The sequence below is a fragment of the Aspergillus aculeatus genome (genome assembly GCF_001890905.1).
Source record: "Aspergillus aculeatus ATCC 16872 unplaced genomic scaffold ASPACscaffold_15, whole genome shotgun sequence".
NCBI classification, from domain to species: domain Eukaryota; kingdom Fungi; phylum Ascomycota; class Eurotiomycetes; order Eurotiales; family Aspergillaceae; genus Aspergillus; species Aspergillus aculeatus.
In genome coordinates, this window is record NW_017962990.1 from 897,557 (window position 1) to 921,198 (window position 23,642).

The window sequence follows — 23,642 nt, forward strand, 5'->3', positions numbered from 1 at the left end:
CGACGCGAGCTCGAGGCATGACACAGCAAAATGTGCTGATTATGAATATATCCCTCTCCACAGATCGCGAGGGTAAGGGATCGAGGCAGGTTTTGCATTTAGACTTACAACCAAATAGAAATAATTCTCCCATTCATCTACGTGATCCCGACGCATCAAGTGAAGCAATCCAAAACCGCCTTAACCACCTGTTCATTTGGTCCCTGCTGCTTCTGCCGCCTTCTCGCCTCCAATTTCCTCTATTCCCTGTATTAGGCTTGGACTCCTCCTTCTGGACACTCTTCCACTGTCGAGTCGCGGTCCTGGGCATAGTTAGCAATCAAAGAATCAGTCCAGCCTGGAATCCCTGTTACAGCGTCTTATCATATAATTCAAGCATACCATTCTTCGGGCTTATAGGTATTATTTCTAGTAGCTGCTTAGTGCTACTCGATACAACTCGCTCAGGATATATTTCTCGTAGTCTAGATAATCATTTCACCACTGGATATATAAAAATAGCTGTTGTAATGAAAACAAATAAAACAGTACTCATTAGGCATCTGCATATTATTACTGCTCGTCTAAAAGAAACCCGAAAATATAAATCTACTTTACTAATGTAAGGGAGGGCTGGTGCTTGGTCTTTGATAGGGCACCGGGGGTTGGAAAGTGCGAGGCTTGGCATGTGGCGGGGGTTCCTCGGCCCTTATAAAACCCGAGCGTCTCCTCTCTCTCTGCTTACCTGCTTTCTCATTCCTTCATTCTTTCCTTCGTCACCCAACCCAACATCTTCGGGCTTCGGGCAACCGGGTCTAGGATCAGTTCTCGTCTTCTGTCATGGACACACCGATTTCTGCATCCAATCAGACGGCCACAGTCGTCAAGCCCCAGCAGCCTCGGCGCGTGCTGGCGTGCGTGCTCTGTCAGCAACGCAAGATCAAATGTGACCGCACATTCCCCTGCACCAACTGTGTTCGAGCCCACGTACAATGCGAGCAAGCCACTCGCCAGCGACGGCGCAGATTTCCCGAGAAAGAGTTGTTGACCCGTCTGCGACTCTATGAGAGTCTCCTCCAACAGCACAACATCAAGTTCGATCCCCTCCACACTCCGACCGCTGATCATCGGTCTGCCAGTGACGATGGCCGCGACGACCTGCCAGAGGGGGCCGAGTCGGAGGGCACTTTTGGTGAGAGAGAGAAGCCCGCCGTCAAGACCAAGTCATTGTATGAATTCGGGTCCTGCATTAACTCACTTATTAGTGGACGACTAATTGTCTGCTAGAAACCTCTGGCATGCGATGAGCCAAAAGGTAGGAGGGGTGTCTTCCTTGACAGGGCTTGCAACTGGTTCACTGACCACCGGACTAGCTTGTAAATCGTGGGGACGACGATGGCAATAACGGCGAGGACGACGAGCATGACACCGGTTTCCTGCACGATACCGATGATGTGCGGCCCGCCGTGATCCAGAAGGCGTGGAACCACACGTTTCAAGGTCAAAACAACGACCACCTCCTCTTTGGCTCCCCGGTAGGCACCGTCAATCTTTCCGCTTCGCATCCAAGCCATGTGCACATCTTCCGGTTGTGGCAGGTCTACCTGGACAATGTGAACCCGCTGCTCAAAGTCACACACACCCCCACCTTGCAGACACGGATCATTGATGCTGCCAGTGATATCACCAACATCAGCCCCACCTTAGAAGCGCTGATGTTCAGCATCTACTGCGTCTCCCTTCTGAGTCTCTCAGACGAGCAATGCCGTGCATTGTTCGGAAGCGCAAAAAAAGAACTCTCGACCGGCTATCAGTTTGCGTGCCAGCAGGCGCTACGAAGTTGCTCTATTCTACGCTCCAGCGACCGCGAGTCTCTGACTGCCCTATATCTGTACCTCGTGAGTCTGGCTGTTTGGCGCCGTGTGGATGTGCTATACTAAAGTGGTACAGGTTTCCATTCGCCCGGACACAGATCCCGCATCCCTGTCCTCACTGCTGAGTGTCGCAATCCGAATCGCCCAACGCATAGGCATCCACAACGAGTCAACATACGGCAAATGTTCCGCGTTAGAGACGGAAATGCGCCACCGGCTGTGGTGGTCGCTCATCATCTTCGACAACCGGATCTGCGAGATGTCCGACGACAAGACAGCATCGCTGGCGCCGACCTGGGACTGCAAGGTGCCGCTCAACGTGAACGACTTTGAGCTGCAGCCGGAGATGAAAACGCCCCCCGCCCCCAACAACCGACCCACGGAGATGCTGTTCGCCGTGGTGCGGAGCGAGCTGGCCGATTTCGTGCGCCACAGCGCATTCCATCTCAACTTCACCAATCCCTCTCTCAACACGATCGCCACGCGTCTCACCGACGAAACCGCGCAACTGGTCTCCCTGGAACGAGCCCTAGAGGAGAAATACCTGGCCTTCTGCAACCCGGAGAACGCCCTGCACTTCATGACCCTCTGGACCATGCGGGGGTCCCTGGCCAAGAGCCGGCTCCTGCAGCACTACTCCCAATGCTCCAACACCTCGGTGCCACCGACCGACGCCCAGCGCAACACGGGCATTGCGCACGCGCTGCGCATGCTCGAATGCGACACCGAGCTCATGACCTCGCCGCTCACGCAGGGCTACCGGTGGCTGGTGCACTTCCACTTCCCGTTCCCGGCGTACATCCACCTGCTGCAGGACCTAAAGAAGCGGCCCGTCGAAGCCCACGCCGACCGCGCGTGGGAGGCCATGAGCGACAATTACGCGGTGCGGATGATGGACGCCAGCCAGGACGATCGGCCGTTCTTTATCGTCTTCTCGCGGATTGTCCTTCAGGCGTGGGAGGCGCGGGAGAAGATGGCTGTGGCAGCCCAGCTCGAGACGCCGCCGCCGGTGCCACCACGGATGGTTGTGGATATCCGGGATAAGGTGATGCAGATGACGGCGAGTTTCGGGATGGATGCGGCTGCTGCGGTGGAGTCGGGTGGGGTCGTGGGGGTCAAAGCCGGGGATCTCGACATGCCTATGCAGATGGACTTCGCTGCGCCGGAGATGGCGTACGGCGCTGGCGGGCACGGCGCGACCGGGTTGGAACCGTGGGGCTGCCTGGATATGGCTGGGCCGGCGGCTGGGGACGTGGGTGCAAATCAATTCCTGTTGAATACCATGGAGTGGAATGCGCTGCATGCTCGAGATAGGTGAGGTGCTCTCTGCCCGGCAGAGATGTGAGGACATGCGTGCCGCTGATGGATATCGCTTATGACTTGAGATGATAAATGATGATCTACGCATTTTTGAACAGCCCATGGCGAGGCGACGGTGGTGCCGCCCATCGTAGGGTTCGACTGTAAGGATCATGTACGTCCGTCCATTCGTTATTCGAATCAATTCAGTTCAAGCTCTACTAGCCTAGGGAGCCGGATCCTGGTCCAGGAGGACGAGACCAAGGACTACCACGACCTGGCCAAGGGGGGGGGGCGGGGCCTACCGCTACATCCACACCCTGCAGGGCCCAGGCGCCCTCATCGTCGACGTCAAGCTGCTGCGGCAGGCGGAGAAGGTCGAGCTGTCTACGGTTCAGGCGCTGGGGTATAGCCATATGACGGGGGATATCAATGCCGGTCGCGGGGAGGATTATTTGCATATCATCCGATATCATCTGGAAGCCGGCCCGAGTGGTGTGGGGCCGTTGGCGGTCAGATCTATCTGAATCTATGACGTTGAGAGTTCTGTGGTTTGACTACGATTTTTGAGTGTATTGAGATGCGAGTTGCGATAAGAATGAAGGTTGTTGTTGCGGACTTGCCTGGACGTAATCCTGTAGAGCTGATGTTTGGATAGCCGGACTTTGATTTTCGATTGGGTGCTGGCAAACATCCTTCGTCTATACTGATCTTCTTACCCTGGGCTTCTCTTTTCAAGCTGGAATAGATGATGGTGGCTGGTGATGATTGGTGAGATTCCTGCACGTTCAGTCGTAGGACGGGGTTTTGCCGTAAAGAACTGGTTCAAGTGCGGGTCGAGGCGCAGGCACTTGACGAACTCCAGCTTCAGCACGTAGAACCCTATATGCTTGATGTCCCCCCTGCCTAGTTTATTGTCACAGCGAAGGTGAAGCCCGCGGAAGTAGCTGTTCACTGTGCTGGAGCTGTAGTCAGCAGTACAGTACACTCTGTAATTTAGCAGTGTATATTACAGACGTTACCGTCTCACACTGTACTATACACCGTGGAACCTGTCATTGACTCCGCAGCGGGACTCCGGTTACAACCCGTCGGAGGATCGGCCCGTGCGTTTGCCTTGCCCCACACCACCGACAACCGTCACGTTGCCATTGGTGTCATTGTGTCCTTATCAACCGACCTGTATCGCCCGGAGCTTGTTTCACATTCACATCCAAGGGTTTTGTCACTAGGTAGTGCTAGTGTTACTAAAGTACTCACCGCCTACAGCTCGATGACTTTTGCTATCTTTTACCATGCATCATCTGGGATGATTTGTACAATTCTCTTATCGAGATGTTGCAATGAGGTTCATATCCTGTCTATGTATGTGCTTGTGCTTGGTTCTCTTCGGTCTGTTACATTCTAAGTGGATTTTCCCGTTTCGCCAAATACAGAGGTGCCATACAAAAGCCTGTCTTATCATTGTCGTCCGCTATGATTAACAAGTCTTAATCTAACCCGTTATCCTATTTAGTCACTCTCCTTCCCCTTCCCCTGGTCCCTCTCTCTTCCCCCAACTAGGTTTCCCTTATGACGTACAATTGTCGCAGTGATGACCAGAGGTTTGGTCCTTCACTCTCCGACTGCCTCATCCAATTCGATTTTTTACCCTCTTATTTGAACAGAGTATCTTGGGCCTGGTCCCTTCAATCCTCCTCCGTCTACTGGCACCGCCGCGCTTGATTCAACTACTGCGAAGCACGAAAAAAGCACCAGTCGCTCATCCCCTGCCATACGCAAAAGCAGTAAGACAAAAGCTGACCTCGCCCCCCAACCCCCAAGATTCCTGCATAGGTGAATAATCTGTGGCTCAATCTCAGACGGTGGCAATCATCCTCATTAGCCTCCGAATTGCATTGTTCACACTGTGGTGCATCCGGCCCGCCACTTCAGCGTCCATCGCATCGGCTGCAGTGTCATTGTTAGGGAGCGGCCTCCTCCTCCCACTCTCCATCTTCGAGCATACGCGCTCAGAGCGCCCATCTTCGCTCCTCTGCATCTATCTCCCGTTCGACAGTTTGTTTAATGCAACTCAGCTGCGAAGCCTATACATCAGAAGAGACTTGACCACCATATCGACTGTCGCTTCCGTCGCGCTGGGGACCGAGACAGTACTGCTCTTTCTCGAGACCGTTGACAAACGCGTCTGGCTGTATGATGCGTTCCGCAACAAGTACCCACCCGAGTCCACAAGTGGCATCATCAATCGCAGCTTCTTCTGGTGGTTGAGCCCCTTGTTCGTTCGCGGGTATCGGAGAAATCTTTCCCTCGATGATCTTGACCGCGTAGACCAAGAGCTGTCAGCTCGACGGTTGCATGATCGTATGCAGGTTGCGTGGTCGAAGCGTATGTTTTGGATCCATCCCATCCGTAGCACAAGAAAGGGTCATCCTCTATTGGAACCCAAAATAAGTCAAGCTAATTTGAGATAGATCGGTCTGAGCACCGCTTCTCCCTGCTGGTCGCCCTCTTCCATTGCCTCAAGTGGCCGCTGCTCCAGACTGTCGTCCCCCGACTGTGCCTTGTTGGCTTCACATTTGCCCAGCCATTTCTTATCACACGGGTGATCAGCTATGTTAGCGATGCTGGCCAGACCCAAGACAAGAGTGACGGGTACGGTTTGATTGCAGCGACGGGGTTGGTTTACCTAGGCATTGCGGTAATGCACCCCATAGACAATGGCCGAAAGCACGGGGGTTAACACTCGCCTCCTAGCTCTCCACAGCCCATTATCAACACCGTCTCTATCGCATGATCACCATGTTTCGCGGCGCCATGGTTTCGCAGATCTACTCCAAGACCCTGGGTCTCGCCAAGGCTCCGGATGAGTCTGCGGCGCTCACCCTCATGAGCACGGATGTCGATCGGATCGCCTTCAGCCTGCGCCAGATCGCCGAGGTCTGGGCGCGCACGGTGGAGCTGGCGATGGGATTGTGGCTGCTGGAGCGCCAGGTCGGGTGGATTTGCATCGGTCCCCCCATCGCCGTGGTTGGTACGATACCTGTGGCCCCTGCTTTCTCTGCGTGTTGTAATAGTCCCAAATTCTAAGCCATCCTCTCCAGGCGCATTCTATGCATCATTGCATGTGGCCAAGAAGATCGGGCCCGCCCAGAAAACATGGGTTGGCGCGGTGCAACGCCGGGTTGCTCTCACTTCCTCCCTCCTGGGGGGCATGAAGAGTGTCAAGATGATGGGCTTGTCCGACCGCATGAATCAAGCCATTCAAAGGCAGAGAATTCGTGAACTACATCTCGGGGCGAGCTTTCGGGTCTTTGGCATTTGGCGCAACACTATCTGTCGGTTTCACCCATTTCACACCCCCTCTCCCCTCCTCGCCCCTGACAACGATCCTCTGAGAAGGCAACACTAACTTAAGCCAGCAATGATCCCGGTCGAGATTGGGCCATTTCTGGTCTTTCTCATCTATACCGTCCAATCCCAGCGGTTGACCACCGACAAAGCGTTTGGGACCTTGGCCATCATCTCGTTGCTGACGGACCCGGCCAGAGAGCTCCTTGCCTCCTACCCGACCTTGATTTCGGCACTGGGATGTCTCGATCGAATCCATGCCTATTTATCCGAAGCCGACAGGGCCGATAGTGCGCGGGTAATTCACAATGTAAGAAAGTCGGCCATGTTCCTGCAGAGCCTCCCCGCAAGATCGGCCGATCGGCCTATCGTCTCCTTCGAGAAAGCCGATATCCGACCGGCGCCAGAATCTGAGAATGTTCTGCACAGTGTCGATTGGCAAGTCCTCCCCGGTTCGGTTAGCTTTGTTGTTGGCCCCGTCGGCTCGGGGAAAAGCACGCTTCTAAAAGCAATCCTGGGTGAGGCAACCTCCACCCCCGGCAGCATCCAGGTCAACAGCCGAGATATCGCATACTGTAGCCAGAATCCATGGCTGCAAAATCTCTTGTTTCGAGAGGCCATTACCGGCCCCGGCGGTGAGTCCGATGCAGATTGGTACGCCACTGTGCTGAGAGCCTGTCTTCTGGATGTCGACGTCAAGCGCCTGCCGCAGATGGACGATACTCTTCTCGGAGGCCGGGGCGTGACGCTGAGTGGTGGTCAGAAGCAGCGCGTTGTAAGTCCCTATCTTGCTCTATGTATGTTGATTCGATTACTAATCGATCCTTTCTAAGGCGCTCGCTCGAGCACTCTACAGTAGACGGTCCGTTCTAATGCTGGACGATGTCTTCAGCGCTCTGGACACGAAGACAGAATCTCAGATCGTGCAGAATCTGTTCGCCCCGGAGGGGTTGCTGCGACGCAATGGGTTCACAGTCGTTCTGGTGACCCATGCCGTCAGACACCTGCATTTGGCCGATCAGATCATTGCGTTGGATCGATCGGGCCACATTGCGCACCAGGGATCCTGGACGGACTTCGCCCACCGGGGTGGACCGGAGCTGCTGCATGAGGCGGCCAGTGCAGATATTGGCTTGCGGGATCGGTTCGACGAAGCTGCCTCAAAAAGTAAGCAAAGCAAGTCGCTGCCAAAAGCACTCCGAGGACCGACCGCGACCGATATCAGTAACTTGAGTCGGCGGACCGGGGACCTCGCCGTGTACAAATACTACACCCGCTCGTTCGGGTGGAAGCTCTCCTCGATGATGTTGCTCATGGTGGCGCTGGTTGCCGTCACAACTTACCTTCCACGTATGTTCCGGGGCTCCTATGCTATGACTTGAAAACCTTTGGCTAATTGGCATCGCAGAGATCTGGTTGGAATTGTACACAAGGGCCACCGTCAACAATGTCGGGGTATTTTGTGCCGTCTACGCTGTAGTCGCACTGACTGCTCTTACGGCCTTCTATCTGTCGATGAGGTCAGGACACTCGCCCGCCCTGCATAAACAGTGACTAATCTGCATCGACCTCGTAAGATCGTTTTCATATACCTCATTCCCAAGTCCGGCGCCAATTTGCATCAAACCCTCATCGACACCGTGACGCGCGCTACCCAGTCGTACCTCGACAAGGTTGATAGCGGGGTCATACTCAATCTATTCAGCCAAGACATGTCCTTGGTAGACGCCATGCTGCCGGCCTCGATGATCATCACGCTTCAAGGTTCGTGTTATCTCCAAGTAGTATGAGTGAGATGGCCATCAGACCATGAATCCAGCCCTGGCCAACGGACTGGCCCAGATCGGCCTCATAGCGGCAGGATCCAGCTTCATGGCATTAACCATTCCGGGACTCATCTGCCTCGTGTATGTGCTCCAGAATATCTATCTGCGCACCTCGCGCCAGATCCGATTTCTCGACCTCGAAGCCAGAAGCCCCCTCTACACGCACTTCATGGAGACACTCGAGGGGCTGGTGACGATCCGGGCTGTCGGCTGGGAGGAAGCATTCACTACGCGCAGCGACCACCTGCTCAACGAGTCCCAAAAACCGTATTACCTGTTATACTGTATCCAGCGGTGGCTCGACCTAGTGCTGCAGCTGCTCATTGGGACCCTAGCAGTTATCTTAGTCACTCTGGCCGTCACCCTGCGCACGTCCAGCTCGGGCGGCCAGATCGGTCTCGCGCTGAACAGTATTCTCGGCTTCAACGCCACCTTCCAGATGCTCTTCACCTACTGGACCACCCTGGAGACCTCCCTTGGGGCAATCTCCCGCGTCAAATCCACCGCGCAGCTCACCCCGCAGGAGACCGACGACAACCAAGACCCCCCACCCCCCACCTGGCCAAGCCACGGCGAGATCGTCTTCCAACAAGCAACCGCCTCCTGGACCTCCGACCTGGGAGTCCCACCCTCCCTCCAAGAAGTCACCTTCACCGTCCCCGCGGGCACAAAACTAGGGGTGTGCGGACGCACCGGCAGCGGGAAAAGCACGCTTCTGGCCGCGCTCCTGCGCCTGCTCGATCTCAACGCAGGACAGATCCTCATTGACGGGCACGACATCCGCACTGTCCCGCGGACCTGCCTCCGCGACCGGATCATCACCAACCCGCAGGAACCGTTTTTTGTGTCTGGCTCAGTCCGCGAGAACATGACGCTCACCCTGACCAGTGGTGGTTCCACCTTGCCACCGGGCAGCAACCACCCTGAGACATACTCCGACCAACAGATCCAAACCGCACTCACCCAGTCCGACCTCTGGGCTACCGTCGCCGAGAAAGCCGGACGCGGGAGAGCCCAGAATCACGATCACAACCCGCTGGACGCAGCGATGCAGGACCTCGCGCTCTCCCCAGGCCAGCAGCAGCTCTTCTGCCTGGCGCGCGCGCTCCTGCGCAAGGACGCGACGCGGATCGTCGTGCTGGACGAGGCGACGAGCGCGGTGGATGGGGCGGCGGATCGGCGGGTGCAGGCGGTGCTGCGGCGGGAGTTTGCGGGGCATACGGTGGTCATGGTGGCGCATCGGGTGGAGACGCTGGTGGAGGCGGATCTGGTGGCTGTGCTGGATCGGGGGAGGGTGGTGGAGGTTAATGCGCCGGGGTGGCTGTTGGCGAGGGAGGAGTCGGTGTTTGCGGAGTTGAGGCGGTGCGGGTTGTAGTGCGGTTGCTTTGCTATTTGGGGGGGAGGGTATGCCTGTTGGAGGCAAGATGCGTGCCCATTTTGGGAGGGGGGCTCGAACTTGAGACATGAAATGCGATTGATAGTCAATGTGATATGTCATTCACTTAGCCTTGTTAGGGGGATCGGATATGAAGCTTGACCAGGGTGTGGGTTTGGGGGTCACCCTGAGATAAGGCTTCTCTCCGTTAACTCCGGACACCCCGCCTAACCCTAATTCAGTATTCAAATGCTACCTTTTTCCATGCTGGAGAAGTAGACAACACAGTCCACTCTCTTTCTAAATGACTACCGATAGGACCACGATGTAACCATCGAAGTCTACTTCCGCAGCTTCGAGGAACTCGACAAGGTCAACACGACCCGGAGTTCATATTCTCTTGGAATTACTCGGAATCTCATATATGAGCAGGGAAAGGAGAGAAGGCCGAACACACCTTCACTCCACGCTGTACATGCATAGGCAGTAGGTACATCAGGCCCCGGCTGAAAGCTTATGAGACATCCCTGATAGGTGGCCGAGATGTCTGTGAGATTGATTTATCTATTCAACTACGTAGATTCTCATATTCAACGCGGCTGTCAGTCGATCACCTACAGACATGGCAACTGAGAGAGCGTTTCAGCTAAGAAGTTGACTCGAATTTCAAGAAAGAGTTACAAAGCTCGGCAAGAAGATATAATCTTCTAAACAACCAAAACGACTACTTATGTTAATTTGATCCGATTATTATGTCGGTCAGTCTCATTTCCATCGCATAATTTTGCCACAACTTTAAATAAGCGTAAGTGATTCGGAATATGACCGAGCAGACGCTCTAGAGCCAAATCGACCGACAGGATCGGAGGTAATGTTGCCCGACTTACCGGCACTGTTCGATTGGTCGTAAGGATCGGCAGTAAGCTGCCCGACCACCCGGCGGTGTCAAAGTAGACGAAAGAACCGGAAGTATAGATGTCCGACACCCCGGTGGTGCCAGATCGCCCGTGCGGCACAGTTCAAATCACTCGAGGCCATCATGTTCTACTGCAGGTGAATCTCATTCAAAATAATTTCCTGACCGTGGCATTAATATTTTGCTCAAAAGACTATTCGTAGCTGATTGATTAAGGCAGACTTCCATAGAATGCTATGTTCAATCACCCTAAGCTGATCGCGCAAAAATGATCTATTATCATGAAAGTAAACAAGAACACCTGCTCAACGCGATGAAAGATAGACCGACACGCCTGAAACAAGATCGACTTCCTGACTGCGAACTCGAACGAGAAATGTCGGGCGCATTTCCCGCGTATCGGGAGGAGAATTTGTTGAAGACACTAAGCTTCACCAGAGGAAAGAATAAGCAAGGCTGAGTATATTACGGTCTGTAGTGGATACTCCGCATTCCTTCGTTCTTCTTGTTTCGTACTATTTAAGACTTGTAGCCCACCCACTTGTGAAATAATGATCACAAACTCCCAAATTTCTCTGCTACCAGTCATTATCTTCTCTCATCACTCGATCCGAGTACCATTCCACTACGTCATGCACAATCTTGCGACTGCTGTGAGCGACGGCTTCAGAGGCCGTCGAACGATCTATGCTCTTACCAATGAATCCACTATCTCTGATGAGAGATTAGAAGAGTTGATCAATGAGGTCGTCCTACACACTCCTAGTGCTTTCAATAGCCAGGCAACACGTCTAGTGGTTCTACTCAAAGATGAGCATCGGAAGCTATGGGACCTGGCAGCAGAAGTGGCCTCCTCGACAGTGAGCCCGGAGTTGTTTGAGAAGCTCTACAGGCCACGGATCGCCATGTACCGTGCTGGATACGGAACTGTAAGTGAGCCCTGCTGATGCGCTTGGCATTAGCGTCAATTGGGTCTAATCACCAGGCAATAGGTATTATTTTACGAAGACCCGATGCCTCTGAAACGCCTCGAGGAAAAATGGCCTATGCTCAGAGACAAATTCCCACAATGCAAGTGACATCAAACGAGAATATTAGAAGTACAGCTGTGCTAACTTCTTTCCAGGGTCCGAGCATTCCAATGGCATGCATCAATTTGCAAGTAAGTACTGTCGTTGTATGAAAGATAGATCAACATTTCGCTAACACAACCTAGCTTGGGCCCTCCTGGAGGCAGAAGGGCTGGGGTGTAATCTTCAACATTATAGTCCTATGCTGGATGCTCCTATCACTGAGCATTGGAAAGTCCCTAAAAGCTGGAGTCTCAAGGCTCAGTTGGTGTTCGGGAAGCCAACTGGTTCCCCGGTGGAGAAGACCTTCGAGCCTCTAGGCCAGAGAGTATTTTTCCACGGGTAGTTTTCAAGCTACTGGTTATTTTGACATGATACTCTTGTTTTCTGGCTCAAATTTGCTGTCTGTGCAAATAATGCGTGTGGCTATACCTCATATGCATTAGAGGATTACCATTTTTTGTCTTGCTTTCTGAGATTGAAAGTATTGAGTCGCGTGCTCATCCGAGACAATATACTTAGAGCAATCGGAGCAATAGTGATGCATCAGAAACAATTGAATTCAATATTGATTCATATTCGACAGTTTGGCGGAGTCTGAATAGGGACCTAGTTCTTGAAATCACCTTACTGGAGATGGATTATAATCCATACCATGACACCCAAAGAATCTCAATCAAGAGGTAGAAGGCGGTAAGATTCACATTGAGGTGGAATCAAGGATTAAGTCATATCAGGCTTTCGCGCAGTCTACTGCGTTCAATCCATCCAATCTCTATCTAAGTAGATCGGATCTTAGTCCCTTTTCATACCTGTCACGAAAAGCCGCCGTTAGGAATCATGCCAGCCACGGTATATCATGACTGAACTGACACTGCATAATAAATTCATTGTACAATCTAGTCCCTCGGAGCATTATCGCGTCATGTTTCAGAAGATCAAGAGCAGCCTTGAAGAGATTGTGCCCGTCAAAACTATCAAGGGTGTGTGGGACTTGAGTTCTTGATTCTATTTAGTTCATTAACCTAGCACATACGACCACAGGGTGTGGAAAATAGGGCTTCCCGTCCGCTCAGCCGTACTCAAGCCACACGCCGGGAGGTTAGTAGTTGGGTGGGTGACCACCAGCGAATCCCTTCTGTTGTATGTTTTTGACCTTTTGTTATCAAATTCTTTTCCCTTGTCACTTGCTTTGCCTGTTTCCTTTGCGCCTGTTAGAGGACATGCCTTTTTCAACTGTAGATTGTAGTGTTGCATCATCTTTCAACGGCATGTAGCTGTAGGTTAGTCGGTTACCCCAACTGACTGGCATTTCAGAATCAGAAAAGCCCTAAATTGTATAGCCCCTGCTTTATGCTTATGATCGAAGCCATTTCCAAGATAATGTTTTACCTGTCACTAGGATATGTCCTTTTGTGCAAGTATCTCACAGAGTACTAGATCGAATGTTATACCCTCTATAAAGATAAAGTAATAGATGTGATATTGTTATTCTTTGTCAAGGTAACAGCCTCTAGGAAATACGAAGGGCCATAGCTACAACAGCTCACCACACCGGCGAGTTCTTGGCTTCGACGAAGCCCCTTTGTAGCTACCCACAATAAGCGACCTGAGTCCTACGGGCTCCCTAGGTTAATAGAACATGAATAGAACTTAGATTCAAATCAATTGAACTTCCTTGAGTACTACAGCTCACCAGCCCCGCTCACGACCCGAGCCTAAACCTCAAGACCGTGGGCCCACAGGCTCGTAAAAGCAGTCTATGAAAGCATTGAACGCCTCTAGGTCATCCTCCTTCGGAAAGGGCACGAACTCGCTTCGACCCTGATATTTGAAGAGCATCGGCGGGCCGCGCTCAACCAAGGGCTCGACATACAAACGACAGATATCCCCACTGATGAGCACTCCGAGCAGTCGGCCACCACGGTATTCTGGGCGCTGCCGGTAATTTTGCCATCGATCCTGGAGGATCTCTATGGCCGGCATCCAGTTGTTGGTGAGAAGCATGGGGTCTTTGAGGCCAATCGTCATGATATGGATCGTATCGCTGTATAAGATCCCAATCTCGACCATGCCAAACTTCGTAAGCTGCGTGGAGACGTCTGTGACCTGTCACACACCGTCTGGGGCTGAATTGTTGAACATTTTGCACGTCTTCGTGTTCGAAACTTTTACCTTTTTCTTTCTTTTCCTTTTTTTTATCTGGAATGTGCACGAGACGGAGTATCGAGTTTGAGTGGGGTTGGAGAGCCGTTGATGTCTCAAATCGGGGAGCTGTTGGGGCCTATTTATGCAGTAACGGGGTAAGCGCTCGGCGGGTCCGTGTGATTTGTTTGTTCTTTGTTGGAACAGATAAGTTGAAAGAGATCTTGAGCCATGCGCTGCGGATAAAAAGCTTTGTTGAGAGCGTAGAGCTCTTTGAACCTTTCATGCTCATTATAAGTCGTCTTGAGTTGATGGAAATAGAGTTTAAAGCACTACTGAGAAATGCCTGCTTATGCGAGAGTTGATGCAGGGTAGTAAACACCTCATTGTATGCGAAACAAAGGATTATGTATGGTTGCGTTTCTCTTGGGAAATATTTACGCTGAGGACCGACGTCGGGTGATGATTTTCCTATGCATGTGAAGTGGTAGAAGGTTGTTCTAGCCTAGGAGTCATTCATAATTCTGATTATGCAGCTGCATGGAAAAAAGAAAATATACTCCAACAGGACCAAGCCTCTTTTCTAATCTATTACAGACAAAGACTAAAAAGATAATCATCTTCAAAGTACGTTGCCGGAGCTACCTAAAAGGTCTTGACCGGCGCAAGACGATCAGAATCGGCTCTCTTTGTCCCACGGCTTGTAGGGCGAGCGCCAATAACAGTATTCGATAAGCAGGATTTGAGTTGCTTTGCCATATCGACGTCTCACCTTCCATGCAGCCATATGCACTAGTTGTGAGCCATGTCACACCCGCCTCCGCGTTGGAATGGTGGCACGCGAGGCTTAACCCTGTCTGTGCTCCACCATGCCCCGTAAATATTATTCAACCAACAGGATGAATACATAGATCAGTCGACGGGCAAGAAGTGTACTATACCTGCTTCACAAAGCTAAGCGTTAATACGTCCAAGTTCTAGTGCAGTTGATTTTGGCTTGGGAGGCTCTACCCACACGCCAACGGCGAGGAGAGCTCTCAAGTCTTGTCACCCTCAAATAGCAAGGTACCTATAACAATGAATTCACCTGTGAAAAGCCCGATTGATTTGTGCGGGCTGGCATAAGAATACTTAGAAAAGAAAATAAGGAAAGAATCTCAACACGCGATCGTGACCGCTTCTCTTTCTCGGCGTGGTCGCTTCTTGAATTTTACATTAATCTATAAAACAAGAACAAGATACTAGTATCACACTCATATTCTATTTGTGTGTTGGGACTAGCTTAAATCGTCTAGTACAACTCCAGATTTCGATAAGGTGAATTTTGTCTCAAACATGTCTATAGCTCCCTCCCGCCTCCCAGACCCCACCCTAAAGTACCTCATCCGTTCTACCTTATGTCACGTCGACTTCAAAACCCGAAGCCCCAAGCCCATCCAGGCAGGTCCTTAGAAAAGCCAAAAACACCTCTGGGTGCTCGTCATTGACGGGGGGTACAAACTCGCTGCGACCCTGGTACTCCAATCGCTGCGGCGGGCCGTCCCCGGCCGTGGGCTCAGTGTAAAAACGACAAGAATCTCTGGTCGAGAGAACCCCACCCAGTGGCTTCCCATCGGGCTGCGGATACCGCTGCTGCTGCTGCTGCCGCTTACCGTGCCATTGATCCTGGAGAATCTGCACGGCCGGTGCCCAATCGTCCATGAGAAACCTGGCATTCTTGATATGAATCACCACGACGGAGACATGGTCGCCGTGCAGGGTGCCGATATCTGCCTCGCCAAGCTCGGTGAACTGGGTGAATGTGTCCGGGAGACTGAGCATCTTGGGGTTTTTGCTTATTCGACGTATTCGGAGGTGCATGACACGGAGTATGAGGGGTCAGTGGAGTTGAGGAGTTGGCGGGTTCAGCTAATCGAGAGCCATTAGCCCCTATTTATGCAGTTGTGTTTGGGGCGCGGAAAAATCTCTTTGTCTGAATTTTTCATATATATTTGCCGTGGACTGAAAGAAGCTTTAGGCGAGGAAGAAAGGCCTTTGTTGGGAGCATAAGACTCGACCGATCTGGTTCGTCATGTTTTGCTGACGAATCGCGCCTGAGAAATGGCTGCTGATCAGGGGGTTCCATGCATGCTATCAACGAGGTGGTCATTCGTGTGAAAGAAAGGATTGTGGATGGTTGGTCTTCTATAGAGAGTATTTGCGCCGGGACCTGACGTGGGCGCACGCGTGGCTTGTCAAAGACTCATCGATCAAATCTGTGTTTGAAGGTCGGGGACTTCCGCTTAATACTTGTCGAAAGCCCGTTGCGCTGTGCGTATACGGGTAAAGTTTTACTGTCGAATAGCCTGCATTAACGAAACTTATTATAGAGCCGAGTGAATTATCAGTACGGCTATGCTAGGCTACAGTTCTGGCCCATTTGGGTGGAGACTAAGCGAAAGGCAATGATTTTAGCGTTTGTCGATAGACGGGGTGGTGAGGAGAAACAAGGAGAGTGATATATACCTTACACACTCGGAGGGTGATGATTATAATTGTTCAGGGTCAACTATATTTCTCGGTGGGCAAAGGTAGCATACGATATGACGGAAGATATTTTAGGCGACTGCGTTGTAGTCTCAATACCCCATACAATCCTGCACAGCTGATCTGTTACTTGATAACATACTCAGTAATCGAAACGCCGGTAATAATGATTTCATACTGTGCTTCCTGTCAGAACCTCAGCTGATACTATTATTACTTACCTGGACGACAGGAATTAGTTTCCGCTCACACCCGTCATGATTATCACCATCTGTATATAGTGACTCAGGAAAGACTTCCAACACACCACCTTCTTTTCTTCCTACAACCATTCCACAAGCCACTGCTCCTTTAGTACACGGTATCAGCAAAGAAAGCCTTTCATCTTCCAACACATCTCCTATTCTTGCAACAATCGTACATTCAAAATGTTCGACCTCAGTCACTCTGATCAACCAGGCGCGGCCAGGTTGTTTGTTATCTGGCTGTTTATTGTAGGCACCTTAATAGCGGTTGCCCACTCCTTGCTACTGCTCTCTTCGCCTGAGTAAGTAGTTCGCCCTTAAGTCCTTCGCACCTATGACAATGCAGGATCCAGATGAAGTACAAGATATGTGAACACTGACAAGCAGCTGTGTAGGTACTTCATCTCAAAAGCGGCATGTGCCACTAACACCCAGACCCAGGCTGTCTGGTATGGACTGACAGCTGTTGAGGCCATTATCGATGAATGGGGTCGTGTGATAGTGGTGTTTCAGCAGTAGCTGGACCGAGTCTAATTAGCGGTCTGAGGATGAAGAGGAATATAATGTCACTGTACGCCAGACGGTCACTATCTCTGAGGCTGGACTAGGTTTTACATGGCGTAGAAGCCGTTCATTGCCTGATTTAAGATGACCTGTTCTACTTGCTGAATTGAGGTTTGTCATTTATCCCTTTAGTGGTAAATATTCCTTCATCTATTTTTTTGGTTCGAAGTGTTCATTTATCTAATCATCAAAAAGGTAATTCGGGCGAGAAAAAAACTGTTAGGAATTAGTACCCTTCTTCCCATGTAAGACTCGCCGAATCTCCACCCCCAGCCTCAGCCTCAGCCTCAGCCTCATTCCCATAAATATCGCAGAGTGCTTCCAAAGCATCATTGAGGTCTTCCCAATTCTCATCCAGATGCAGCTCACCAAACTCATCCACACCTCCATACTCCCAGCGCAGCGGCGGGCCACAGGTCCCGGACCCAATGTGGGACTCGATGAATATGCGAACACATCCCTTGGCAGCGAGAACACCACCCATTCGCCTGTGATAAAGAGCTGGGTGCTTTAGCCGGCGGTTCTGCCATACTCCCTGGAGGATTTGCAGGGCCAGCGCCCAGTCATCGGCAACGAGCTCGGGGTACTCCACAGTCTCAAGAAGAATGACCGCAATCCAGGTCGCGGAGAGCGTATCTGTGCCGGGCAGCTTCTCCTGCTCGGTGAACGTGGGGATACGGTGGCTAACGTCTTCGGGCTGCGCCATGGTTGTGGAATGTTTTCTGGACTACGTGAAACTTGACTCTTAAGGCGTCGAGAAATCGTTCAAGGATGATAGACATGTGATCTGATAATCTTCTCTGGTATTAGAAGGTAGTGTACCTCATTTTATATCTTCTGTTTGGCGTAGACAAGTATGTTCTTCTTTCGAGTTTAGGACAAAGGCAATTTTTCAGTTGAGGGAAAATTTCCTACATGGTTCTTGCACATAAAGGCTTGTTTATTGAAGAGTTCCATGTTGCATAAGTGGACGAACAATGGAATACCATCGTGAAGAATATCGGTAAAGGATATACTTCCAAGGCCTCGCTGGAAGACTTTCTTCGAGTTTTGACGGCATGGGCTGGTACAGTGAAAGAAGAACATGTCTTTGCTGCTAGTACAATGACAAGGAATCTTGAAGAAATATGAAGCTATGATTAATGCGGATGAACCTCAGAGGATGCAGTCTGCCGCAAGGGTGACAGCATAAATGACCGGAAATGCCGCTCACGAACGTATATACAATATGGAGACTACAGCACAGGCTATGTAGCCACCCTCACCAGGAGTGTGCATCAATCAAAGGGATTTGTTACGGTAGGCATATAATCGATCATGAGAATAAAGTGGTTTTAAATAGTATTTAAATTTGGGGTATAAAGATGTTGATCATTGCTAATGCAGGGTTTGATTCCACCCTACTCCTTTTTTTGTTTCTTAGTTTTCTTCATATCAAAAGTCCCGAGATACGCATCCCGGAGCAACGTGTGGGTTAAAGTGTGGAATGTGACTCGGTCTCAGACTCCTCAGACTCCTCAGACTCGTCCTCAAAGAGGATCTGGAATTCGAGCGCCGCCCGCGAGAAATGGGAAAGGTCCATGGTCTTGGTGCACCACACGGTCTGGCCTTGATAATCACAGCTCTCGGGTTGGCCGTTCAGCTTAGGAGACTCAACAAACATTCGAACGCCGTCATAATGTACATTGATATTCTCTTTTTTTTGTCAATTATTTCCGAGCACGGTCACTTTGTGATATGACAAATCTTGTTAGAGCGAATTCTGTGTATGCCACGATTTCGTCTGATAGCCTGATCTGATCGATTTGAATATACAACTACTGCTAGCCCTAGCTTGCCTTGTTACGAATTTTGTTCCATCGTTCTTCTCCCTATACGAGATACCCGACTTTAACTATATTAAGAGTCCAAAAACTACCTGAGGAAATAAATAGATCAAAAAAGATATCGTGCTTAGTGATTAGACCTTACAGTTCTTAGGATATCACACGGAGAAGCTAATTTATATCCATTGTATAAGACGAGAACTGCTATATAATTGATTTGGACAAGCACCCTTGTTATTTTGTCATATCGTCAGGTGACAGTAGCCGCCACGGCCTTCTGTAATCTACGTAGCCGGCTACGCCGGCTCGGGCCGCCGGATCACCTTCCGCCCGTCTGATTCTCGGAGATGAAGAGCCCGGTGCCGCCGGAACCGGCTGTGTTTAACCGAATGTACGGGAAACTGTTTCTTACTCTCCAGTCCGCTGTACATATCTAGATAGGTATTTCTGTAGACACCGGCACTGCTTCCCTAGATACTATACTAGTATTGTCGTTATGTTCATTCCCGAGAGATTTCTATCACAACTTTCTGAGCCGACACTCCCTGGCGCAAAATATCTATTCCTTCTTGAACCTTCTCCAGCCCACCAGGCACAATACGAGGGTCCGGTTTCGCTTGGAACTTCCCCGCTGCCAACGCTTCAGGGATAAATCTCCGCCACACTGCATTGCCCACGTCCAGATCCACCATCCCCGGATCCAACCCGTTGACTTGCATAACATCCGTCAGCATATTCACCGATTGTGATATAGCGAAAAAAAGAATCAACAGACTCACCAAAAACTGCCCTCACGTTCTCCGGCAGCCCGCCCTGCGGCCATAGCATCACCGGGAGCGTTCCTCCCCCTATTCCCCCCAGGATCTGACCGCATTTCGCCTGGGTATCTGCACTCCCGATGCAGTCCACAACATAATCTCCCTGCCTCAAAAGACCGGCAATCTGATCAACCACGTCGGGGTCCCGGTGATCGAAGACTCGCGAAGCGCCGAGACACCGGACAAGATCGTGGTTGGCTTCACTGCCGGTAGCCAGCACTTCGAGTCCTGACGCGACCGCCAGTTGGATGGCCGAGCTGCCGACCGACGAACTCCCGCCCCAGATGACAATGCGCTTACCCCTGCTCTTGGGACTCAGGGAGGGGAAAGGGAGATCCAGCTGCACGTAGAGAGCACTGGCAGCGGTGGACACCGACAGAGGAAGCACGGCCGCGTTGGCTAGAGGCAGGGAGTCGGGAACTTCCGCAACGAGGATTTCTCGGACGGTGGTGTAGAGCTGGAAGCCCGCGTTCGTGATTTTGCGCGTGAGTAATGAGTCGCAGTGGCTTATTTTCCGCTCGGATTAATATCCATTCACTATACTCTGTCAAAGTTCAAGAAGGGAGAGTGAGGTTAAGCGCACCCAATCACTCTCTGTCCGACTTTAAATTGAGTGACCTCGGAGCCAAGCTGCACAATGGTTCCCGCGACATCGGTGCCCCAGATGAATGGGTACTCGAGCTCGAAGTACGGGGAGTCTTGCATCTGTGTAGTCGGACTGGCTTCAGTGACCGGCGTTTCGAAAAGATACCTATTTTCTTTCACGACTAGTGGCTCACCTTCCAATCGGTCGGATTGACCGCCGCGTAGGCCACTCGGATCACTACTTCATGCTCATTAGGGCTAGGAGTTGGCCCCGGGCCGACTTGGAGGGATCTGGTGCGAGCCTTGGGCTGCCATGCGGCTTGGTTGGCTAAGGATGACATTGTTATGAGGCTGAAAGGCGTATCAGAATGAACACTTGAGTGGTCAATGTAATTTGAAAATGGATTTTGTATATATACAGACGTTGAAACACGTGCCTTATATATTAGTGCCGTGATATGCTTCAATTATGCCATTGGTAATCCTATACTGCAATGCGAATGTTGATTAATCACGGAAGGATGTTGATCGCTAAGCATGGCAAGTTGATTTGTCAGGCACACACCACAGTGAGATCTGTTTACAACCGTGGAAATGGTATTGGCGCCCATAGATGAGCTAGTTCGTAATTCGATGTCGGTTTGTGAGAGGCGGGCCACAACAATGGCTGCGTGCTTATCTTAGTGGTATGGGACGGAACCGACGAGTACTGTAAGAGAAGAACAATGGGATTCACTCAAAAACAATAGCCATTCGGCCAACATTACCCGCAGTCCTTATTCATACCCATGAATAGGCCTAACTGCGGACCCATCGGTCCTTATTGAGAATTTGACTGCCTGCGGCAGGCATTGTAAGGCCCGGCCTTACAACTACCGTCAATTGAACATTCCGACGTAACCTTAAACGCAATGCCCATCATGTACAATGTAACACAGTAAGGAACGTTCAATCATTCAAGCTGGATAGGAAAGGAACAGCTTTGATGGCGGCACATATGTACCTAGTACTCATGCGAACCAAGGTTCCTAGCGGGTGAGACCGCTATCGACCACGAGTGAATTCAGGCAAAGTGCGGTAAGAATCTGGAAGTAAATCCGCTAGTCTGTTATTTATGTATTAATACCGAAGATGTAATTTTCGACAAGGTGGGCGTAGGTTCAGTGGTGTCAGGTTAGAGGTATATGTAACCTCACAAGGGCAAGTCCGAGCAATCCGGGAAGCGCCAGGAATTGGAGGATTCCCAGGCTGAGCGGAAATCTATGAAATCGAAGTCGACTGATCAACTCAAAGGAACCAGTGGCTTCATGTGACGAAACGCTGGGCAACTGGTGGAATTTTTATGCATATAGTAGCAGAACGCCCCAGTCACCTCGATTGACCATTTGCGACCCGGGAGGAGCCTTGCAGATATGGCTTATTTCGGATAAAATGCTTGAATCTATCCATCTATATATGAATGTATATCATGTCACTGGTACCTTACTACAAGGCCAGCAAGTTGCCATCAACTTCACTTGAGTCGTTTTTGTCCACCCAGGAATGATTGTGCGACTGTAAGGAGAAAGAAGAAAAGAACATGCAGAACCTTGAAGTCGAAAATCAAAAGACAACCGGGTGTCCGATGCCCTAAGCACAAGTTGTTCCAAATGCCAATTAATCCGCCCTCCAACCGCCAAAAGTCACACTTCACCGACGCCCGAGATAAATAAGGAATTTACTTATGGGGCGGTGGACAATCATCCTTGCTGATACTGTTGCTGACGGCGCGTGTGGATGAGGAATGTGGGAGGGCGAAATCTCAGGTCTGAGATGTTCGAAAACATGTACTGAATATTTTTGATCTAATTCAGTTTGTGGCTTTCCAGGAACAGGCAGCCGATCCCCAAACACTAGGCAGAACCATGGATGGTGGTTTGAACTACTGCCTTTAGCGTCAGGGTTTCGGGGTCTGCCAAGAGGTCTCCCATACGGACATCTGAACACACTGTGGCACCCTGTGAAGAAAACAATGTTTAAGATATTCGGGGCATTGTAGTAAGTTTAATTTATGTCAATTAGCATCCGTGTTGAGTCACTATTTGATTTTTAGCTTTATTTCTGTTCGTACTGTAGGTCCTGAGGATTTTAAAGTATACAGTTAGACCCTGGATTTATATAGGTTAGGCGCGCGGTACATGATACTCAACAAAATGCCTTGTAGAAGCACTTCAGTCTGTTTCGCCATAGCGTAGCTCGAAAGAAATAAGAGTCTTACATTCAGCCCATGCCTCTTTCCACGTCACTATACGATTGATCTACATACATTTCCAAGGTCCGAGATAGACAACAACGGGCACAAATCAGTGGTTCGAAAGACGGCAGTTGTCACTGACCGGCGACGACCGCTTGTATAACGCCTTTTCAAGCAGGTCAAACATCAGATGGGGCTGTGGTTTAGTGGTATAATATTCCCTTAGCATGGGAGAGGTCCGGGGTTCGATTCCCCGCAGCTCCATTTTTTATATTTCTCTTTTGCCGGCTTCATCGTTATCCACAGTCGACTGGTGTTATTCGGGACGGGTAAGGGAGACCTGATAGATGGTGGGTTCGCAAGCCCTAACTTAATCCTCCGTCACTGAGCTCGGTATTATTTGTTGTGGACAGCATAATCCCTTGCGAGACCTTGCTATCGCCGAAGAGACGAGTAGCTGCTTCGAGAACTGTCGAACACATTCCTATGGATATGGTGGCTGTGTTATATGTAATTAGTGGGTGTGAAGGAGGTATGATGGCTCTGTGCGTGCGAACGGTAAAATGAAGATGAGGCAAGTTGGGTATAGGAATTTGCGGGGTCAATGCACCCGCACTTCTTATCTACTTGTGGACTGGAGTGTACCATCGACCAGTCTTGTTCATACTTAATTGCTTATAGCATGTTAAGCATTACTGAGATGCTCCTTAACGCCGTGCTTTACCAATGGTCAGCCGAGACAGGTACTAATCACGCCGTTCAGCATGATCATGTTTTGCAAACCTCATAATGTGATTACATTGACACGGTGTCGCAGGCCCACGAATTCATACTTGAATGATTGCTGATCCCTGCGATAGTATGCTTGGCTATAGCGGGATACGTGGGCCACGTCTGTCGCTGTTTCTGCATAATGGAGCGAATCGGGCCACTGATGTTTCATAGTAAGCAAAGTATCTATGCACCAAATATCAAGTTTTGCTGAAGTCGGCTCGCCCTTGTAGCTGGGA

General features: G+C 50.7%; 7 protein-coding genes and 1 non-coding gene across 8 annotated transcripts; 4 read left to right on the plus strand and 4 right to left on the minus strand.

Annotated features, from left to right (window-relative positions):
• Positions 1–819: 819 nt before the first annotated feature.
• Positions 820–3,171, plus strand: ASPACDRAFT_33567 (uncharacterized protein; the record flags this gene model as incomplete). Its single annotated transcript, XM_020199966.1, has 3 exons — positions 820–1,257; positions 1,353–1,877; positions 1,930–3,171. The coding sequence occupies 3 exons, from the start codon at positions 820–822 to the stop codon at positions 3,169–3,171; spliced, it is 2,205 nt and encodes a 734-aa protein (XP_020053322.1).
• A 1,553-nt stretch (positions 3,172–4,724) lies between these two features.
• ASPACDRAFT_1882742 (uncharacterized protein) lies at positions 4,725–9,780 on the plus strand (the record flags this gene model as incomplete). The annotated part of the gene is made up of 10 exons (XM_020198297.1): positions 4,725–4,756; positions 5,038–5,540; positions 5,627–5,853; positions 5,910–6,186; positions 6,257–6,490; positions 6,575–7,278; positions 7,337–7,853; positions 7,912–7,979; positions 8,081–8,267; positions 8,323–9,780. The coding sequence occupies 10 exons, from the start codon at positions 4,725–4,727 to the stop codon at positions 9,702–9,704; spliced, it is 4,131 nt and encodes a 1,376-aa protein (XP_020053323.1). The 3' UTR covers positions 9,705–9,780.
• Positions 9,781–11,252: 1,472 nt separating this feature from the next.
• On the plus strand, positions 11,253–12,036 carry ASPACDRAFT_46508 (uncharacterized protein; the record flags this gene model as incomplete). Its single annotated transcript, XM_020201799.1, has 3 exons — positions 11,253–11,553; positions 11,747–11,782; positions 11,837–12,036. 3 exons carry the CDS (start codon positions 11,253–11,255, stop codon positions 12,034–12,036), a joined length of 537 nt encoding a protein of 178 aa, XP_020053324.1.
• A 1,379-nt stretch (positions 12,037–13,415) lies between these two features.
• Positions 13,416–13,721, minus strand: ASPACDRAFT_46509 (uncharacterized protein; the record flags this gene model as incomplete). Its single annotated transcript, XM_020201800.1, has 1 exon — positions 13,416–13,721. One exon carries the CDS (start codon positions 13,719–13,721, stop codon positions 13,416–13,418), a length of 306 nt encoding a protein of 101 aa, XP_020053325.1.
• Positions 13,722–15,230: 1,509 nt separating this feature from the next.
• Positions 15,231–15,656, minus strand: ASPACDRAFT_46510 (uncharacterized protein; the record flags this gene model as incomplete). The annotated part of the gene is made up of 1 exon (XM_020201801.1): positions 15,231–15,656. The coding sequence occupies one exon, from the start codon at positions 15,654–15,656 to the stop codon at positions 15,231–15,233; it is 426 nt and encodes a 141-aa protein (XP_020053326.1).
• Positions 15,657–17,396: 1,740 nt separating this feature from the next.
• Positions 17,397–17,876, minus strand: ASPACDRAFT_63295 (uncharacterized protein; the record flags this gene model as incomplete). The annotated part of the gene is made up of 1 exon (XM_020203871.1): positions 17,397–17,876. One exon carries the CDS (start codon positions 17,874–17,876, stop codon positions 17,397–17,399), a length of 480 nt encoding a protein of 159 aa, XP_020053327.1.
• A 1,620-nt stretch (positions 17,877–19,496) lies between these two features.
• Positions 19,497–20,740, minus strand: ASPACDRAFT_33930 (zinc-binding alcohol dehydrogenase family protein; the record flags this gene model as incomplete). Its single annotated transcript, XM_020200000.1, has 4 exons — positions 19,497–19,708; positions 19,776–20,320; positions 20,398–20,519; positions 20,594–20,740. The coding sequence occupies 4 exons, from the start codon at positions 20,738–20,740 to the stop codon at positions 19,497–19,499; spliced, it is 1,026 nt and encodes a 341-aa protein (XP_020053328.1).
• Positions 20,741–22,824: 2,084 nt separating this feature from the next.
• Positions 22,825–22,896, plus strand: ASPACDRAFT_t261. The gene has a single exon. It is a non-coding gene; the product is annotated as a tRNA-Ala (tRNA).
• Positions 22,897–23,642: the final 746 nt, after the last annotated feature.